This window comes from Myotis lucifugus, unplaced genomic scaffold (assembly GCF_000147115.1).
Source record: "Myotis lucifugus unplaced genomic scaffold, Myoluc2.0 scaffold_8, whole genome shotgun sequence".
NCBI classification, from domain to species: domain Eukaryota; kingdom Metazoa; phylum Chordata; class Mammalia; order Chiroptera; family Vespertilionidae; genus Myotis; species Myotis lucifugus.
The window spans coordinates 8,879,384-8,893,341 of NW_005871056.1; the positions used below are offsets into that span (position 1 = coordinate 8,879,384).

The window sequence follows — 13,958 nt, forward strand, 5'->3', positions numbered from 1 at the left end:
CCCTGCAGGCCCGGATGCTTTCCCAACCTTAGCGAACGTCTGGTGCTCTGTGGGCAGGAACAGAGCCACCTGGCCAACCTCAGTGCTGCCACGTGCCAGGCCAGGGACAAGAGAACCTCTCTTCTGGCAGGGAGGATGCCTGGCCCATATGCAGTCCCCGACTCTGTGGTCAGTGAGGGCAGTGCTCCCAGCTTCACACTTTGGATTTGTGTTCCCAGACAGCGGCCTGAGGTAGAGCTCTCCTTCGAGGAGGCAGAACGGAGAGCTTTGCTCCTGAAGAAGTGGTCCCTGTACAAGCAGCGAGAGCATGAGATGGAGAGGGAAGCCATCAAGTCCATGCTTGAGGCCCAGCAGGAAGCTCTGCAGGAGCTACAACTCACATCCCAGGAACTCTATGCGGAGGCCATCAAGCGGGACTACAGTTTGTTTCCCTTTGAGAGAGAAGGGCCAGCTTACACACCACCAATATCCAACTATCAGCCCCCTGAAGGCAGGTACCATGACATCACCAAGGTGTACACACAGGTGGAGTTCAAGAGGTAGAACTGCAGGCAGCTGTCTGAACGCACTGCCCTTGAAAGCCAGAATGACCAGAGCTTGCTAGAGCCCGCTTGTCACGGAATTAGGCATGCTGAGAATAAATGTGAGTTTAATCAAGAAAAAAAAAAGAGAACCTCTCTTCCCCAGCCGCTAGAGGCCTAGGGTCTCCAAGGGATCAGGATCTCCAGACAGGCACCCCACCCTGTGATAGAGGGGTGTAGCCTTTCCCCAGTCGTCTTCCCTCTCCCCCACCCCTCCAGCTATTTTTAGATCTATGGGAGGGGAAAGGAGGGATTGCTGGGTTTAATCCCTTAGGAAAACCCAGGACCCATGTGAATGGCTCCCAGGCCTTGCTGAGAGGCCACCATCTGGAGCCCAAGGAGGCTGGATGTGCTGCTGCGCTTGCACAAACACACACACACACACACACACACACACACACGCAGCTCACTGGCCCTAATCTAAAGGGATCTTCCGGGTTTCTAGCTGTCCCACACTAGTCCCTTGGGTGAGTCCCAGGCCTGGTCAGATGTCAACTACCCTATCACCACCACCCCTAAGCCTTGTCCTGTGCATCTAGCTGTGAAGCCCAGGACCAAAGAACTCTTTCTCTCCGGACATCAGTCCTGACCCCTTTCCATAGCCAGCCCTTGCTTTGCTGAGACTCAGGTTTCTGGGAATTTTTGTAAGGCCTTTCTCCCACCCCAGTGTCAATCTGCCAGGCTCTGTATCTTGGGGCAGCCAAAGCAAAAGCCTGTGGGAACATGTGTTGGTGAGGATGTGGAGAAATTGGAAGCCCATGCATTGCTGGAGGGAGTAAAAAATGATACAGCTGCTGTAAAAAAAAAAAGAAAAAAAGGGGGGGGAATGGCGATTCCTCAAAAAATTACACATTGAATTAAAATATGGTCCAGCAGTTCCATTTATGGGTGTATACTCAAAAGAACTGAAAGCAGAAACTCAAATTTTGCACATACAAGTTCCCAACAGCATTGTTCACAATAGCCAAAAGGTGAAAGCAACCCAAGTGCCCGTCGACATATGAATGGATTAAAAATGTGGCCCATGCACACATACAATGGAATAGAATTTCCTTTAAAACAGAATGGAATTCTGATAGATGTTACAACATGAACCTTGAAAATATTATGCTAAGAGACATAAGCCAGACACAAAAGGACAAATATTTACATGATTTCACCTGTACATCATAACTAGAATAGTCACATTCATAGAGATATCCCAGAAAATACAATAGCGGTTACCAAGGCTGAGAGGGGGTGGGGGGAGATAGGGAAGGAGGAGTTAGTGTCTCATGGGACAGAATTTCACTTTGGGAAGATGAAAAGGTTCTGGAGATGGATGGTGGTGATGGTTGCACAACAATGTGAATATACTTAGTGCCACTGAATTGTACACTTTAAGATGGTTAAAATGGCAAATGTTATGGTATGTATATTTTATCACAAGTTTTAAAATGCTAAAGATTTCACTGGGGCAGGGCCCAGGACCTAGGCATGCTTATCTCTCCGGGGTTCCTACTACCCACTGCAGGGGAGGGAAGAGCCTAGGATTTGGAGTCAAAGATTCATTTACATTCCATATTCCCAAGCTGTGTGCCCCTGGGAAAGTCACTTAACCTCTCTGTAAAGCGGGAAAATAAACTCTACCGAGCAGGGTCACCATGAGACACAACTTAGCTAAAGCATCTCTAGGCTCAGCCTGGGGCCTGGCAGTCGGGGCGTGTCCTCTGAGTGCAGCCCAGTGTGAAATCTGGGGCTGAGAGCATTTGCTTCGCAGCTCTGTCCCCAGTGTGTCCCTGGCGTGTGCAGAAAATAGCTCTGAGGGTAGCTGTTTGTGACGGCCACTTCCACCAGCCTCGATTTCCCCCTGTGCAATGAGTCACCCTCTTTTGCAGGGCTGTTGTGAGAAAGTGCACTTGACATGCACCCTGGTCTACTTTGCCCGTAAGGCTAAACGCTAAGGACTGCATCCCCGGCTGACCGAGACCTGCCATGCATGTCACCCTGACCTCCTTCCCTTAGCTGGGCAGAGCTCAACATTCCATACAGCCAAGAGTTCTTGAGTGCCCACCGTGTGCCAGGCTGTGTCCCAGGACCAGAGAATACCGAGGGTGGGTAGAGGACTAGATCATTGAGCCCCTGGGGAAAGTGGAGGTCAGGGGGCAGCGAGGCCCCCGGGGAAGTAAGGCCCCCCGAGAAGCGTGTATCTAGTTCCACGATGTAGCAGCAACGAACTTGGCTCTATTTGTTACCTGTGCCCGACTCCCCAGCCACCAACCCCTCCGGGCCTCGAATCAGGTCCCTGTAAGTCCGGGGACAGTGCTTGCGGTAGAGGTTTTCCACCAGCGTGTTGCTGCCTCTCACCACACCCTTCCCTTCCTGGTTCATGTAGTTCCACAGGTGCAGGGCGTAGGAGTCATTGAAGCTCGGCTCTGGGCTCCACACTTCATAGTAGCGCCTCCACTCAGGGTAGGAGATGGGGTAAAACCTTTGGGGGTGTAGAAAGGACACGTTCAAACACCGGAGGTCGCTCAACTCCTGGAAGTCCTCCAGCTTGCACCACACTCTCAGCATCCTCGTCATCAGGTCGGGACCCTGGTTGCCCCAGATGTATGAGTTGTAGTGCTCCACGAAGTTCTCCATGCACTGCCACAGGAAAGGCGTGGCGGGGGGAGGAAACCCAAACACCCCGTTTACTGGAGTACCGGGAAGCCTGCGCGGGCCAGAAAGTTTCTTCAGGGATGGGCCTGATGGAGATGACATCCGTGTCCATGTAGACGCCCCCGTACTTCCAGATGATGGCCAGGCGGGACGCATCTGAGCTGACGTGGAGCCAGTTTCTCTCTGCACTGGCGTTGATCTGCAGGAGCAGGGTGCAAATCAGCCCCAGCGGAGGGAGGGGGAGGGGGGGTTACAGCAGGAGGCCAGGCAAAATTGGGCTTTTGGCAAATAGATATTTGGGAAGCTGGCCTGCTGTCCCTCCCCAGCTGCCCTGGCACATTGGGTCATCCCTAATAACTGGCCCCAGCTATCCTGAGGTGGGTCTAACTGGGCCAGAACAAACCACACCAGCCCCCCACCACCACCACCACCACCACCACCACCACCAAGGGTCACTAGACACTAGCCCTGGTGTATGACTAGTACTAGTTTGTGAAAAATGAATGTAGCATCTCCCAAAACAATTTAAGCAGAGATTTCTCTTCCCAAGGAACAAAACACCGTTTGAGTAATGTTAGTTGAGCCCAGGTGTGGGGAGGCGAGGACCAGAGCCAGCAGGCTGCCTGGTCTTGTACAGTCCTGGAGCGCCCTCTAGCGGCAGAGCACTGAGAGCCGCAGGGACCCAGCCTGCATGTGCCCTTCCCCTGGTCCCTCTCCACTCCCAGCCCCTGCCCAGCGCCTGCCCTGCCGCTGCCCAGGGCGACGCTAGTCGTCACCTATTTGTTAGAAACCCTGTGCTGGCAACTGCAGATGACACCTCAGTCTGGTGGGTCGCTCCGCCTCCTGCTCACGGCTCCAAGTTGAGATTTCCTGGCTCTTCAGGGGGAGAGATGGGAGCGCTGGGATCTACTAGTAAAGTCACATGGGGCAAGAGTGAAACTGACCAACTCCCTTTACCCCTTCCTCCCCCTACACACACACACACACACACACACACACACACTCAGGCCTGTCGCTTAGTCTACAAATCTCTCTAGCTGACAACAACCAGGGGCAGGTGTGTCCTTCACTCAGGAAATCCACCCAGGAAAGCCCCAGGAATGAGGCAGGTGGCAGTTTTCCTCTTTTGTGAACGAGCACTGTAGTGGCTGAATAAGATATCGGGTCCTAAGCCCTGGAACCTATAGCTGTTACCTCATGGAGAAAGGGGTCTTTGCAGATGTGATACATTGAGGATGTTGAGATGGAGAGATTATCCTGGAATATCCTGATGGATCCTAAATGCAATCATAAGCGTCCTTTATAGTAAGGTTGATGGAGAGTTCACACACACACACACACACACACACAGGAAAGGGGAAGTGAAGATGGGGGTAGAGTCTGGAGTGACCAGCTCCACAGGAAGGAGTGTTTTCTAGAGCCCCCCACACCCATGGGGGAATGGGCCCTGCCAGCACCTTGATACCCACCAGTGATACTGGTTTGGGATCTCTGGCCTCCACAACTGTTCTGTTCTCTTAAGTCACCAAGTGTGTAGCATTTTATTACACAGCCTTAGGAAACCAACACAAGTACCCTCACAAATGGCCTCAATCCTGCCTCTTGGCCTGCAAAACCTAAAGTACTGACTTTCTGGCCCTTTAAGGAGAAAACACTTTCTGACATTTGGTCTAGCAGCCTATGATTAGAGCTTAGATAGGACTTTATATAGTAAACAAGTGTTATTATTTTATGTCATATTTTAGTAACTTTTTAAAAAATGATTTTATAAAATTAACATATTCTCATCACTGAATTCACTCCCAATTCATATTAAAACACCTACCATTACTGTGTGTGTTGTTTTTTTCTTCAGGTCTTTTTCTTTCAAATAGATTGGGGGAGGGGAGTTGTATAGCTAAAATAATCTTACATTATAATGCAAGAGTATTTAATTCCATGTTGTAGTCTTCATAAGGTGGCACAGTTTAAAGCTCCATAATGGAATCATTGGATGGTTCTAAGTTCCTTAAACATTACTTGATTGTGGGTCCTCATGAGAGAAACACTTAATTGAAATATTTTCTTATTCTGCTATTTTACTAAGATGAAGATTACAAAATTCTGAGATTTCCAGGAGTTTCTTGATCACCTATATAATAAAAGCCTAATATGCAAATCGACCAAATAGCAGAACGACCAGTCACTATGATGCACACTGACCACCAGGGGGCAGATGCTCAATGCAGGAGCTGCCTCCAGCCTGCAGGCCCCAGGCCAGCCAAGGTGGGTACCAGTGGGGGCCCCAATCACCCCGCCAGTCGCCCCACAGAGAGAGGTGACCAGCGGCAGCAGCAGGGGGTGGGGCCGGCAAGTGGGCGGCACCAGGCCGGCCAAGGTGGGTACCAGCGGGGGCCCCCCCCGATCGCCCCACCGGTCACCTCACAGATCAGCCCTGATCACCGGCCAGGCCTAGGGACCCTACCCATGCACAAATTTCATGCACTGGGCCTCTAGAATCTTAATATAACCCAATCTTATACAACAGCACCCCACCTGATCTATTGTGAATTTTCTACTTACATAATTTTCAAGTGAAATCTTGCCTAGTTTCCCCTTAAGGTGCAAACATAGTTTAACATGGATGGGTTTAAAACTGGCAGGGAAAAATAAGGAGTATACACAGCTAGAAAAAATACAGAAACTCATTCCGTTAAGAATAGTCTCAAACGGAACCTAGATACTAAGATAGAAAGCTAAAAACAAAAGACAACAGGAAAAGGTAAGTAACTTATGGTTTCTCCCAATTACTTGAATCAGAGCTCAACCCAGGCAAGAGTTAAAGGATCTGCCCAACTGGTGTGGTGCAGTGGTTGAATCAGGAGGTCGCAGTTCCATTCCGGGCAGAGCACATGCCTGGGTTGTGGGCTCAATCCCCAGTAGGAGGCATGCAGGAGGCAGATGATCAATGATCCTCTCTCATCATTGAAGTCTCTCTCTCTCTCTCTCTCTCTCTCTCTCTCTCTCTCTCTCTCCCCCTCTTCTTCTCTCTAAAAATCAATAAAAACATATTTAAAAAAAAATAAGAGTTAAAGGCTCTGGGTTCTAGTCCTGTCTCTCACACTGAGTCCTTACCCTCAGTTTACCCATCTATAAAATGGGTAGGTTGTCTGTGGTCCCTCCCAACATGGGCATTCTAAGATTCTCTGAACACTTACTTGAGTGTACCATGAAGACAACGGAGTGTCTTCAAACAGGCTTTTCATATCCAAAGGGATGAGGAAAACGTTGTCTATTGCTGAGAGGAGGGAAAAGGCTGGGTACGTGGAGTTTGGGGGCAACTGCATGGAGCTGTTGAGACCCTTCATGAAGAACACCACCGGCTGCTCGGGATAAACCTTGGCAGCGGACTCCACAGCGCAGGAGACCAGCGGGGACGGCTCCGTCCTCTCAGAGGTCTCTAGGAACACAATGCTGCGTCCCTTGCCCAGAAGGGCTTCCGGCCCCTGCTGGGACTTGTGGGGGGGCAGGCAGGAGAAGAGGCAGCTGGACTTCAGGGTGAGCTGGTAGAGGAAGCCACAGGAGAGCAGCAGGATGACCAACAGGGAGAGCTGGAGCTCCTTCAGCATGTCCACGTCTCCCTTCTGGCCGCTCCTTTAAGTCAACATAATTCATTAAAAATCACATCCACAAAACCGGGTAAAGATAGCACACGCAAAAACAATAAAAGAGTATCACTTCTAAGCTTAAATCCCAAATGAAATATAAACAAATCAAGTCATGCAATATTCAAAAGAAAAATGTATTAACTGGAGTTTAACTGAGAAATTTAGGGTGATTCAAAATAAGGGGAAATCATTCATTAACAGAAAAACTATTAATCACATGCACTAGCTTATAGATTAAAGAAGAAAAGCTGCATGATCATTTTGGTGAATAGATGCCAAGAACAGGATACAAGTCTGTTCAACAGAAGGCGTGCAGGAGGCAGCCGATCAATGATCCTCTGCTAAGTCTAACCAAGGCAATAAAACAAGAGAAAAGAATGTCTGCTATGAATTCTAGAAAGGATGAGGCAACGACATCACTAGTTGTAGAAAATATGATTGCCCACCTAAAATATTCAAGATAATTTACTAAGAACCTAATAGAACTAAGAAGAAAATTAACCAGGGAAGCAAACTGAAGTCTAGGGTTAAAGAATTTGCCAAGATCACACAGTTAGCAGACCCATGCCTCTACCTTGGGCTTGCCTGTTCCTGTAGGACCCCCTTCTCCATAAACATTAGCTCTAACTCCAGGAGAGCAAAGATTTCACTTTTTCGATGGTCTATTTTTCACATTCCATATGACTCTTTCAGAAAACACAAAGCCAATGAATCAGAGCTTACCTTCTAGCCTGAAACTTGCCGTTAGCCACTGTCTGAAGTCTTAGCAATGACCACAAGTTTTCCTGCTATACTCTTTGATAAATCACCACCTAATCTTCCAACTCAACAACTCAGGGAAGTAAATCATTGGCCGAAGATTAACACGAAACACAAGTTCTCAGAAAGCTCCTCCCTTTAGTAAGTTCCCCCAAACACAGAGACTTGGGGACAATAAAGGGTTTGCACAATTTTTCAGGTGACCCACACACTAATCCTGCCTATTTGTGGATTTATCAAGGGGTGGGGGGCAGTTATAGGGTGATGACTTCATCTGGAGAAAGCTGAATATAACCCTGAAGCTAAAAGATATTGCACCTAAGCAGTTCAGTTTCCATCCAAATCATGAGCAGAGCCTTGGGAAAGTTTCATCACCAGACGACCCTGTAGTTTGGGCCAAACTTTGCAAACACAGATTTGAGTAAAAGAAAAGAAAGTCCATCACCACCAATAAGCAGTGGACAGCACTGGGAATCCAAGGTCCTGATGATTTGGAACCAGAATTTATTAGCCAATTTCAGTTACAGTGGCTTCAGGAAGGATCCTTTGCCCTGAGGCCCCCCTGTGAGGTATAGCTTCCTCCAAGCTTCACAAGGTCAGGTTCATCACCCTCCACTGACGTGGCAACCCCCACATCTCCAAAGATAGTGTCGCTCTCCTGTGGTCTGAGCACCAATGCTCCTGACATGAGTAGGTAGTTATCCTCAGTGAAACCATCCTCACTCAGGGAGTCACCTATCTTCAACTCAGAGCCTTCTCTCAGCCATGAGCAGGTACCCACAGTTCCCCCTGGATGCTCTGGTGTGAACTGGGAGGTCCCCTCCTGAGCAGACATTGGATCTGGACATAGCAGGTCCTGCATCAGGGGAGGTAAAGCTCTCCACTCATCAATAGCTTCTTGTTCTTTAGCACTTTTCAGGAACAGCTCTTTGAGTCTGCACACACATCTTTTCCCTTTGGAGCTGAATTTCTTCTCTGGACCTCATCAACTCTAGGCTCAGGGTAACTTGGCATCTTTCCAAAGTCCCCTGGCATTGGATGGATAGGTTGTTTTTCCTTCTGGAGGGGAGGGGAGAGCCGAGCTCCTGCTCCCCGCTCTGGCATAATTAGTGGGATCCCTTTGTAGAGTGATACATGCCTAGCACCTGCATTTCTGGTGGGTCAGGTATCCAGTGCCTACCAAACATCTGCACAATGGCCAAGAGTCTTTGAAGAAGTGGTGAAGGCAGAGGTCAGTCAAGTAGTTGGTGGTCTTTGTCACAGGGGTGAAGGTGAGCATTAGTGATACAGTGAAATCCTAAACACGGAAAGTAGGACCTATCTGACCAAGAACCAAGTAGAGGGTATGATGGAAAGAACACTGAGCTTAGAATCATGCCTCCACCCACCATAGGCTGAGGGCACCAGGGCAAGTCCCAAAACTGCTCAGAGCCTCAGATCCTTTGTTCAGGGTGAGAAATAACTGACCTCAGGCACGTTGTGAGGGTGAAGGACTCTGTAAACCGAAGAAGCAACTCTCACTTTTGAAAAAAATATATTTTTATTAATTTCAGAGAGGAAGGGAGAGGTATAGATAGAAAGATCAATGATGAGAGAGAATCATTGATCAGCTGCCTCCTGCATGTCCCACACTGGGGATCGAGCCCACAACTCAGGTGTGTGCCTTGACGGGGAATCGAAACTTGACCTCCTGATTCATAGGTCGACATTCAACCACTGAGCCACACCAGCCAGGCCTGCAACTCTCACTTTTCATCAAGGAAATCAGGAGAAAATGGAACACTATTACTGTAGATGGTATTTGACTCCCTGATGACAAACATTAAGTTGTTGTTCTTTTCAGATGAGTGAAAATTATTTCCTTGGGGACCTTTAAGAAGGACTCCTGAGCCCTGTGTGGGAGTTGATGAGACGTGTACAGAAGCCAGCAGTCAGTCACCTTTACCTGGGGCCTTTGGGGATCACAGCCTGATGTCCTTCCTGAGTGTTTCTGAAGAGGCCTCCTGTCACCTGAGCCACTCTGCCAGGAACTCCCAGGGCCCCCAGATCATCCCTCAGCCTTCCCTCTGGTGGGAACAGAACTGCCTTCCCTTCCTTCTGCTCCCCTTTCTTCCTTATCTGGCCTGTATCACATGGACTTTCTGTCTGTGCGGGCAGATGCCACAGCTGCAGCTCCTAACCTGGACTCCACAGGTCCCTAGAGGTCCCAGGATGGGCTTTGGGGACCCTGGGGCCATACCCTGCACCAGTCCCTTTGCCCTGAGTGACACTGATGCACAGCTCCTACATATTCCCTGCCCGAAGGAATGTCCCTGCTCTTTGATGCTCCATGACAAGAACTCTGTTCAAATTTCCTCCAAATGTCTGCCCCACACAATGGCAGGCTTGCCCCAACCAGCCAAGCAACCCCAGGGAGAGAGATCTGAGTGAGATGTGCAATGGGTGGGTCTGGATAGGCTGGTGAAAGCCACATATGCATCCCGATGTCGTCTCCTTTCCTAAAAGCTTTGGCCTCCTGTGAGAGTTCCTGCTTCCTCCATCCCAATGTGAGCCAGACCTGGTCAATGCAGTGGACTGTGGAGCCTGGGAAATTGCTACTGACTGATGAGGCCTTAGCAACGGTGGAGTGATGTAGCCCCACCCAGGATGAGGGCAAAACCTCTGAATCCAGTGGGTTTTTGTTTTTTTACATTCAATATTATCCCAGTATTGCCTTTATTTTACAATACTCTTCTTTGGATGTTCGGAGCTAGTCTGAAGAAAAGTTGGTACAGGGAGGAAAACCTTGGAATCAGAGCTAAGATTTCCCCCAACCCTCCAGCCCCACGGATAACCTCTGATAAACTCAACTGGGAAAACTTCAAGGTTTGGGCCCACACTCCCTCGGCTATAAAGGACTCACTGTATCAAGAAGGAAGTTAAAGGAATTTTAACACGAAATGTTTGTTGAACTGAATTACACATGAAAAGTGCACCTCTTAATTCTGTAGCTTCTTTGAACTCTGATTTATTGTAAGAAGAAAATATTCGAGCCAACAATACTTGCCCTATTTACTTTGGAGCCCTTGGAACCACAGTTCCGGTTTTTAACATATTTGTTAATCAAGTGGGACTGATAAACTTGTTAAAACATTCAGCTATTAACAGTGCAAAACCAATACAGAGTGATATCTTATCAACATTGTCAATTTCTGCCTTGGCTGGGTAGTCAGATGGTTAGAGCATCCTCGAGATACGCCAAGGTTGTAGGTTTGATCCCCAGTCAGGGCACATACAAGAATCCACCAATGAATGCAGAAATAAGTAAAACAACAAATCCATGTTTCTCTCTCCCTGCCTCCCTTTTTCTCTCTCTCTAATCAATAAATTTTAATTTAAAAAAAATACATCGGCTCCTGGTTGGGGTGCATGCCTGGGTTGCGGGCTCCATCCCCAGTGGGGGGTGTGCAGGAGGCAGCCGATCTATGATTCTCTCTCATCATTGATGTTTCTCTCTTTCCCTCTCCCTTCCTCTGTGAAATCAATAAAGGTATATTTAAAAAACAAAAACAAAATTAACAAAAAAATAAAACCATCGCCAATTCCTTTCATCACTGTTCTGAAGCTGGAACGAAGACTAGAGACCTGGGTTTAGGTGCATGAACAGAGACAGTTCACTGCGGAGTGAGAGAGAATCCACAGCCTAACACTTGGGAACCCATGTGGGAATAACTGAAGGTTATGGACAAGTGACATTATCAACATTAAATTCTGAAAAACAATTTTTTTTTTATTGAAAATCTGTGAATTCATGCCAGCATAAAATCCCCTGGTCCCATGACAATATTTTAAACTGTTCTGCGTGTCTAATGGTTCTAGCCTTGCATTTCTGACAATAATGCTTTTGTTCTCCACTCAGCCTTACCAGTCAAACATGCTCCTGTGTACAAAACCTTGCATAGCGATCAGGAAGGTATTTCTGGGTTTGTTCTGGAAATTACTGTGCTCACACGTGTCATTTCCCCCCTTTTTAAGTTTACTTGCAGATAAAGGAAGGGATGGGGGCAAGGGCAGGGAGATAAGGGAAAACAGTTGTTCTCAGTGCAGCAGTTGTGCAGACACCACCCTTTCAGGCTGAAGAACAGGGTCTGCAAGATGCATACACTGAACAGTAGTTCCAGGAGGAGAGCGGAGGGCTGTGTGAACAAGCTTTGCTTTCAAGCTCTGTAAGTCAGTGTTTAGTCTCTTTGTTCTATAAGGAACTGGAAACATCTTAGAGCCACCTGTGCCATGTGTCCACATGGCAGGGAACTTTGTAAAAACTGAGTGGCTGTGAGAATGAGCAGTACCTGATGTGGCTGAAAGAAACTGTTGTGGACTGAATGTTTGTGCCCCCACCACCACCACCACCACCAAATTTGGGAGAATGAAGCCCTAACCCTCAAGGTAATGGTATTTGGAGGTGTGGCCTTTCTGAGGTCATTAGGTTTAGATGAGGTCACGAAGGGGGCATTCTTACAAGAGGGGAAAACAAAGATCTCTCTCTCCACAAGCATTCACCTCGGAAAGGCCAGGGGAGGACCCAGTAGGAAGGCAGCCATCTACAAACCAGGAAGAGAGTCCTCTCCAGGAACCCATCTTCACCTTGATCTTGGACTTCCCAGTTCCAGAACTGCGAGCAATAGGTGTCTGTTGATTAAGCTGTCTGTCTGCGGTATTTGTTATAGCAGTCCCAGCTAAGACAGAACCCCACTGTAACCTTCTTCTCTTTAACCTCCTTCCATGTGTTTTCAAGTTTGTGTTGAAAACAATGAAAGTGAGTAGTATCTGTCTTTAAAGTAAGGGTACTCAATCTAGTAAAGAGATGAAATTTTAATGTTTGTATATGAAATATACATGGGCCTAAAGGCAAAGTCAATTCTCTGTATAACTTCATTATTACAAAGTTAAGTCTTGAGTCAAAAAACCCAACTCTAAAAATATGGTCTTAAAAATCACATATCTGTATACAAGACAATAAACTGTCTCATGCTGCATCGTCATCATCCTCTGCAGCATAGATGGCTTGATTCCTCCTCTTAATTTTCTTTCTTTGTTCAGGTACAGACTCATCACTCAGCCTCTTCCCTGGTACTCTGGTTAAGTCCTTCCCATCTCCAGACTCCACAGCCTCGCCAGGTTTCCCCTCTCCGCTACCTGGGGAACCCGATGTATCATCAGAAGAGACAAACATGGAACCTGGCAGGATCCTGACATCAGAGAAGCTTGCAGAAAAGTCAGAGGCCAGGTCAGAAGAAGGTTCTAGGGATGTTGTATTCAGGTCACTTTGTGCACTTACAAAACTATCTTCCTCTTCCTCTTCCTCTTCTTCCTCTAACACTATTTCATCTGGATTAGTAGAGGACAGGGCAGAGGTGTCTGTGTTATATTCACTGGGCTCTTCTCCGGAGTCATTACTGCCCCCTTCCTCCTGCTCTTCATATTCACCACACAAGTGGTGTTCTTCCTTGGCCTTCTGAAGACTGACATTAATGTCTGTGATGCCAAGTTTGGCACAAAACTCAGTAGTCTGAGGGTTGATCCTGTGAACCAACTGCACTTGTGTCTGTGGCTTGCTTGGGTCATGACAAGCAGCCGTCACGCTAAAGTTAAATGGAACTTTGAGGTCATGATTCAATGTTTCCAATACTTCATTCATAGCTTCTTCTGTTGGACTATAATCCCACCTAAAAAAGTCCAAAACAATGGTCTTTTATACGTCACTGGCCCCAAACAACAAATTATGAAATCTAACTATGAACTTCAGGTACAAGGATAAAAAATAAACGATAATCTAAATTCCATTTAGTAAAATTACAGTTAATTTAACAAAGGACCATTTCAAAATAAAAACAATTCATAGGAAAAGCTGTCCGTACAACCTAAAGCAAGTATAAGTTGTTTTAATGTGAACCAAATCTCCACCATATTAGTTTTGTACACACTTAATCACTTATACACTTATTTAGGTTGGTACTCAACAATCCATTTTCTTGTAAACCATGAATTATTCTTACACTCATTTAACAGGGTTTGTTTTGGTTTTTTATTAAAAAAAGAGGGGGGGTGGACCACAAAAACCTTGCAAGCATAGTGAGCGCAAGTCCTAAATAAGGTCAGGCTTACCTTGTATGCAGGCCATTATTTTCAGGCATATTCCACAGGCGCGCAGTTACATTAATAAGATTGTTTGTAGCCCTGAGAATAGTGAGCCATTCAATATCATACTCCAAGTGATCAGGAGCACTGGGGTCATGATCTATTTCTATTACCTAAAGGAACAAATTGGTAATTTTAACAAATACATATC

General features: G+C 47.1%; 1 protein-coding gene and 1 pseudogene across 1 annotated transcript in view; one reads left to right on the forward strand and one right to left on the reverse strand.

Moving 5' to 3' along the window:
- Positions 1–135: 135 nt before the first annotated feature.
- On the forward strand, positions 136–668 carry LOC102441681 (annotated as a pseudogene).
- A 776-nt stretch (positions 669–1,444) lies between these two features.
- LOC102438966 (alpha-1,4-N-acetylglucosaminyltransferase) overlaps positions 1,445–13,958 on the reverse strand; it is a 28,880-nt gene continuing 16,366 nt past the window's right edge. Inside the window, 4 exon segments of the mRNA XM_023749580.1 lie at positions 1,445–3,257; positions 3,259–3,423; positions 6,422–6,857; positions 13,775–13,920. Coding sequence (XP_023605348.1) covers positions 2,805–3,257; positions 3,259–3,423; positions 6,422–6,857; positions 13,775–13,920 — 1,200 coding nt within the window. The 3' untranslated portion in view covers positions 1,445–2,804.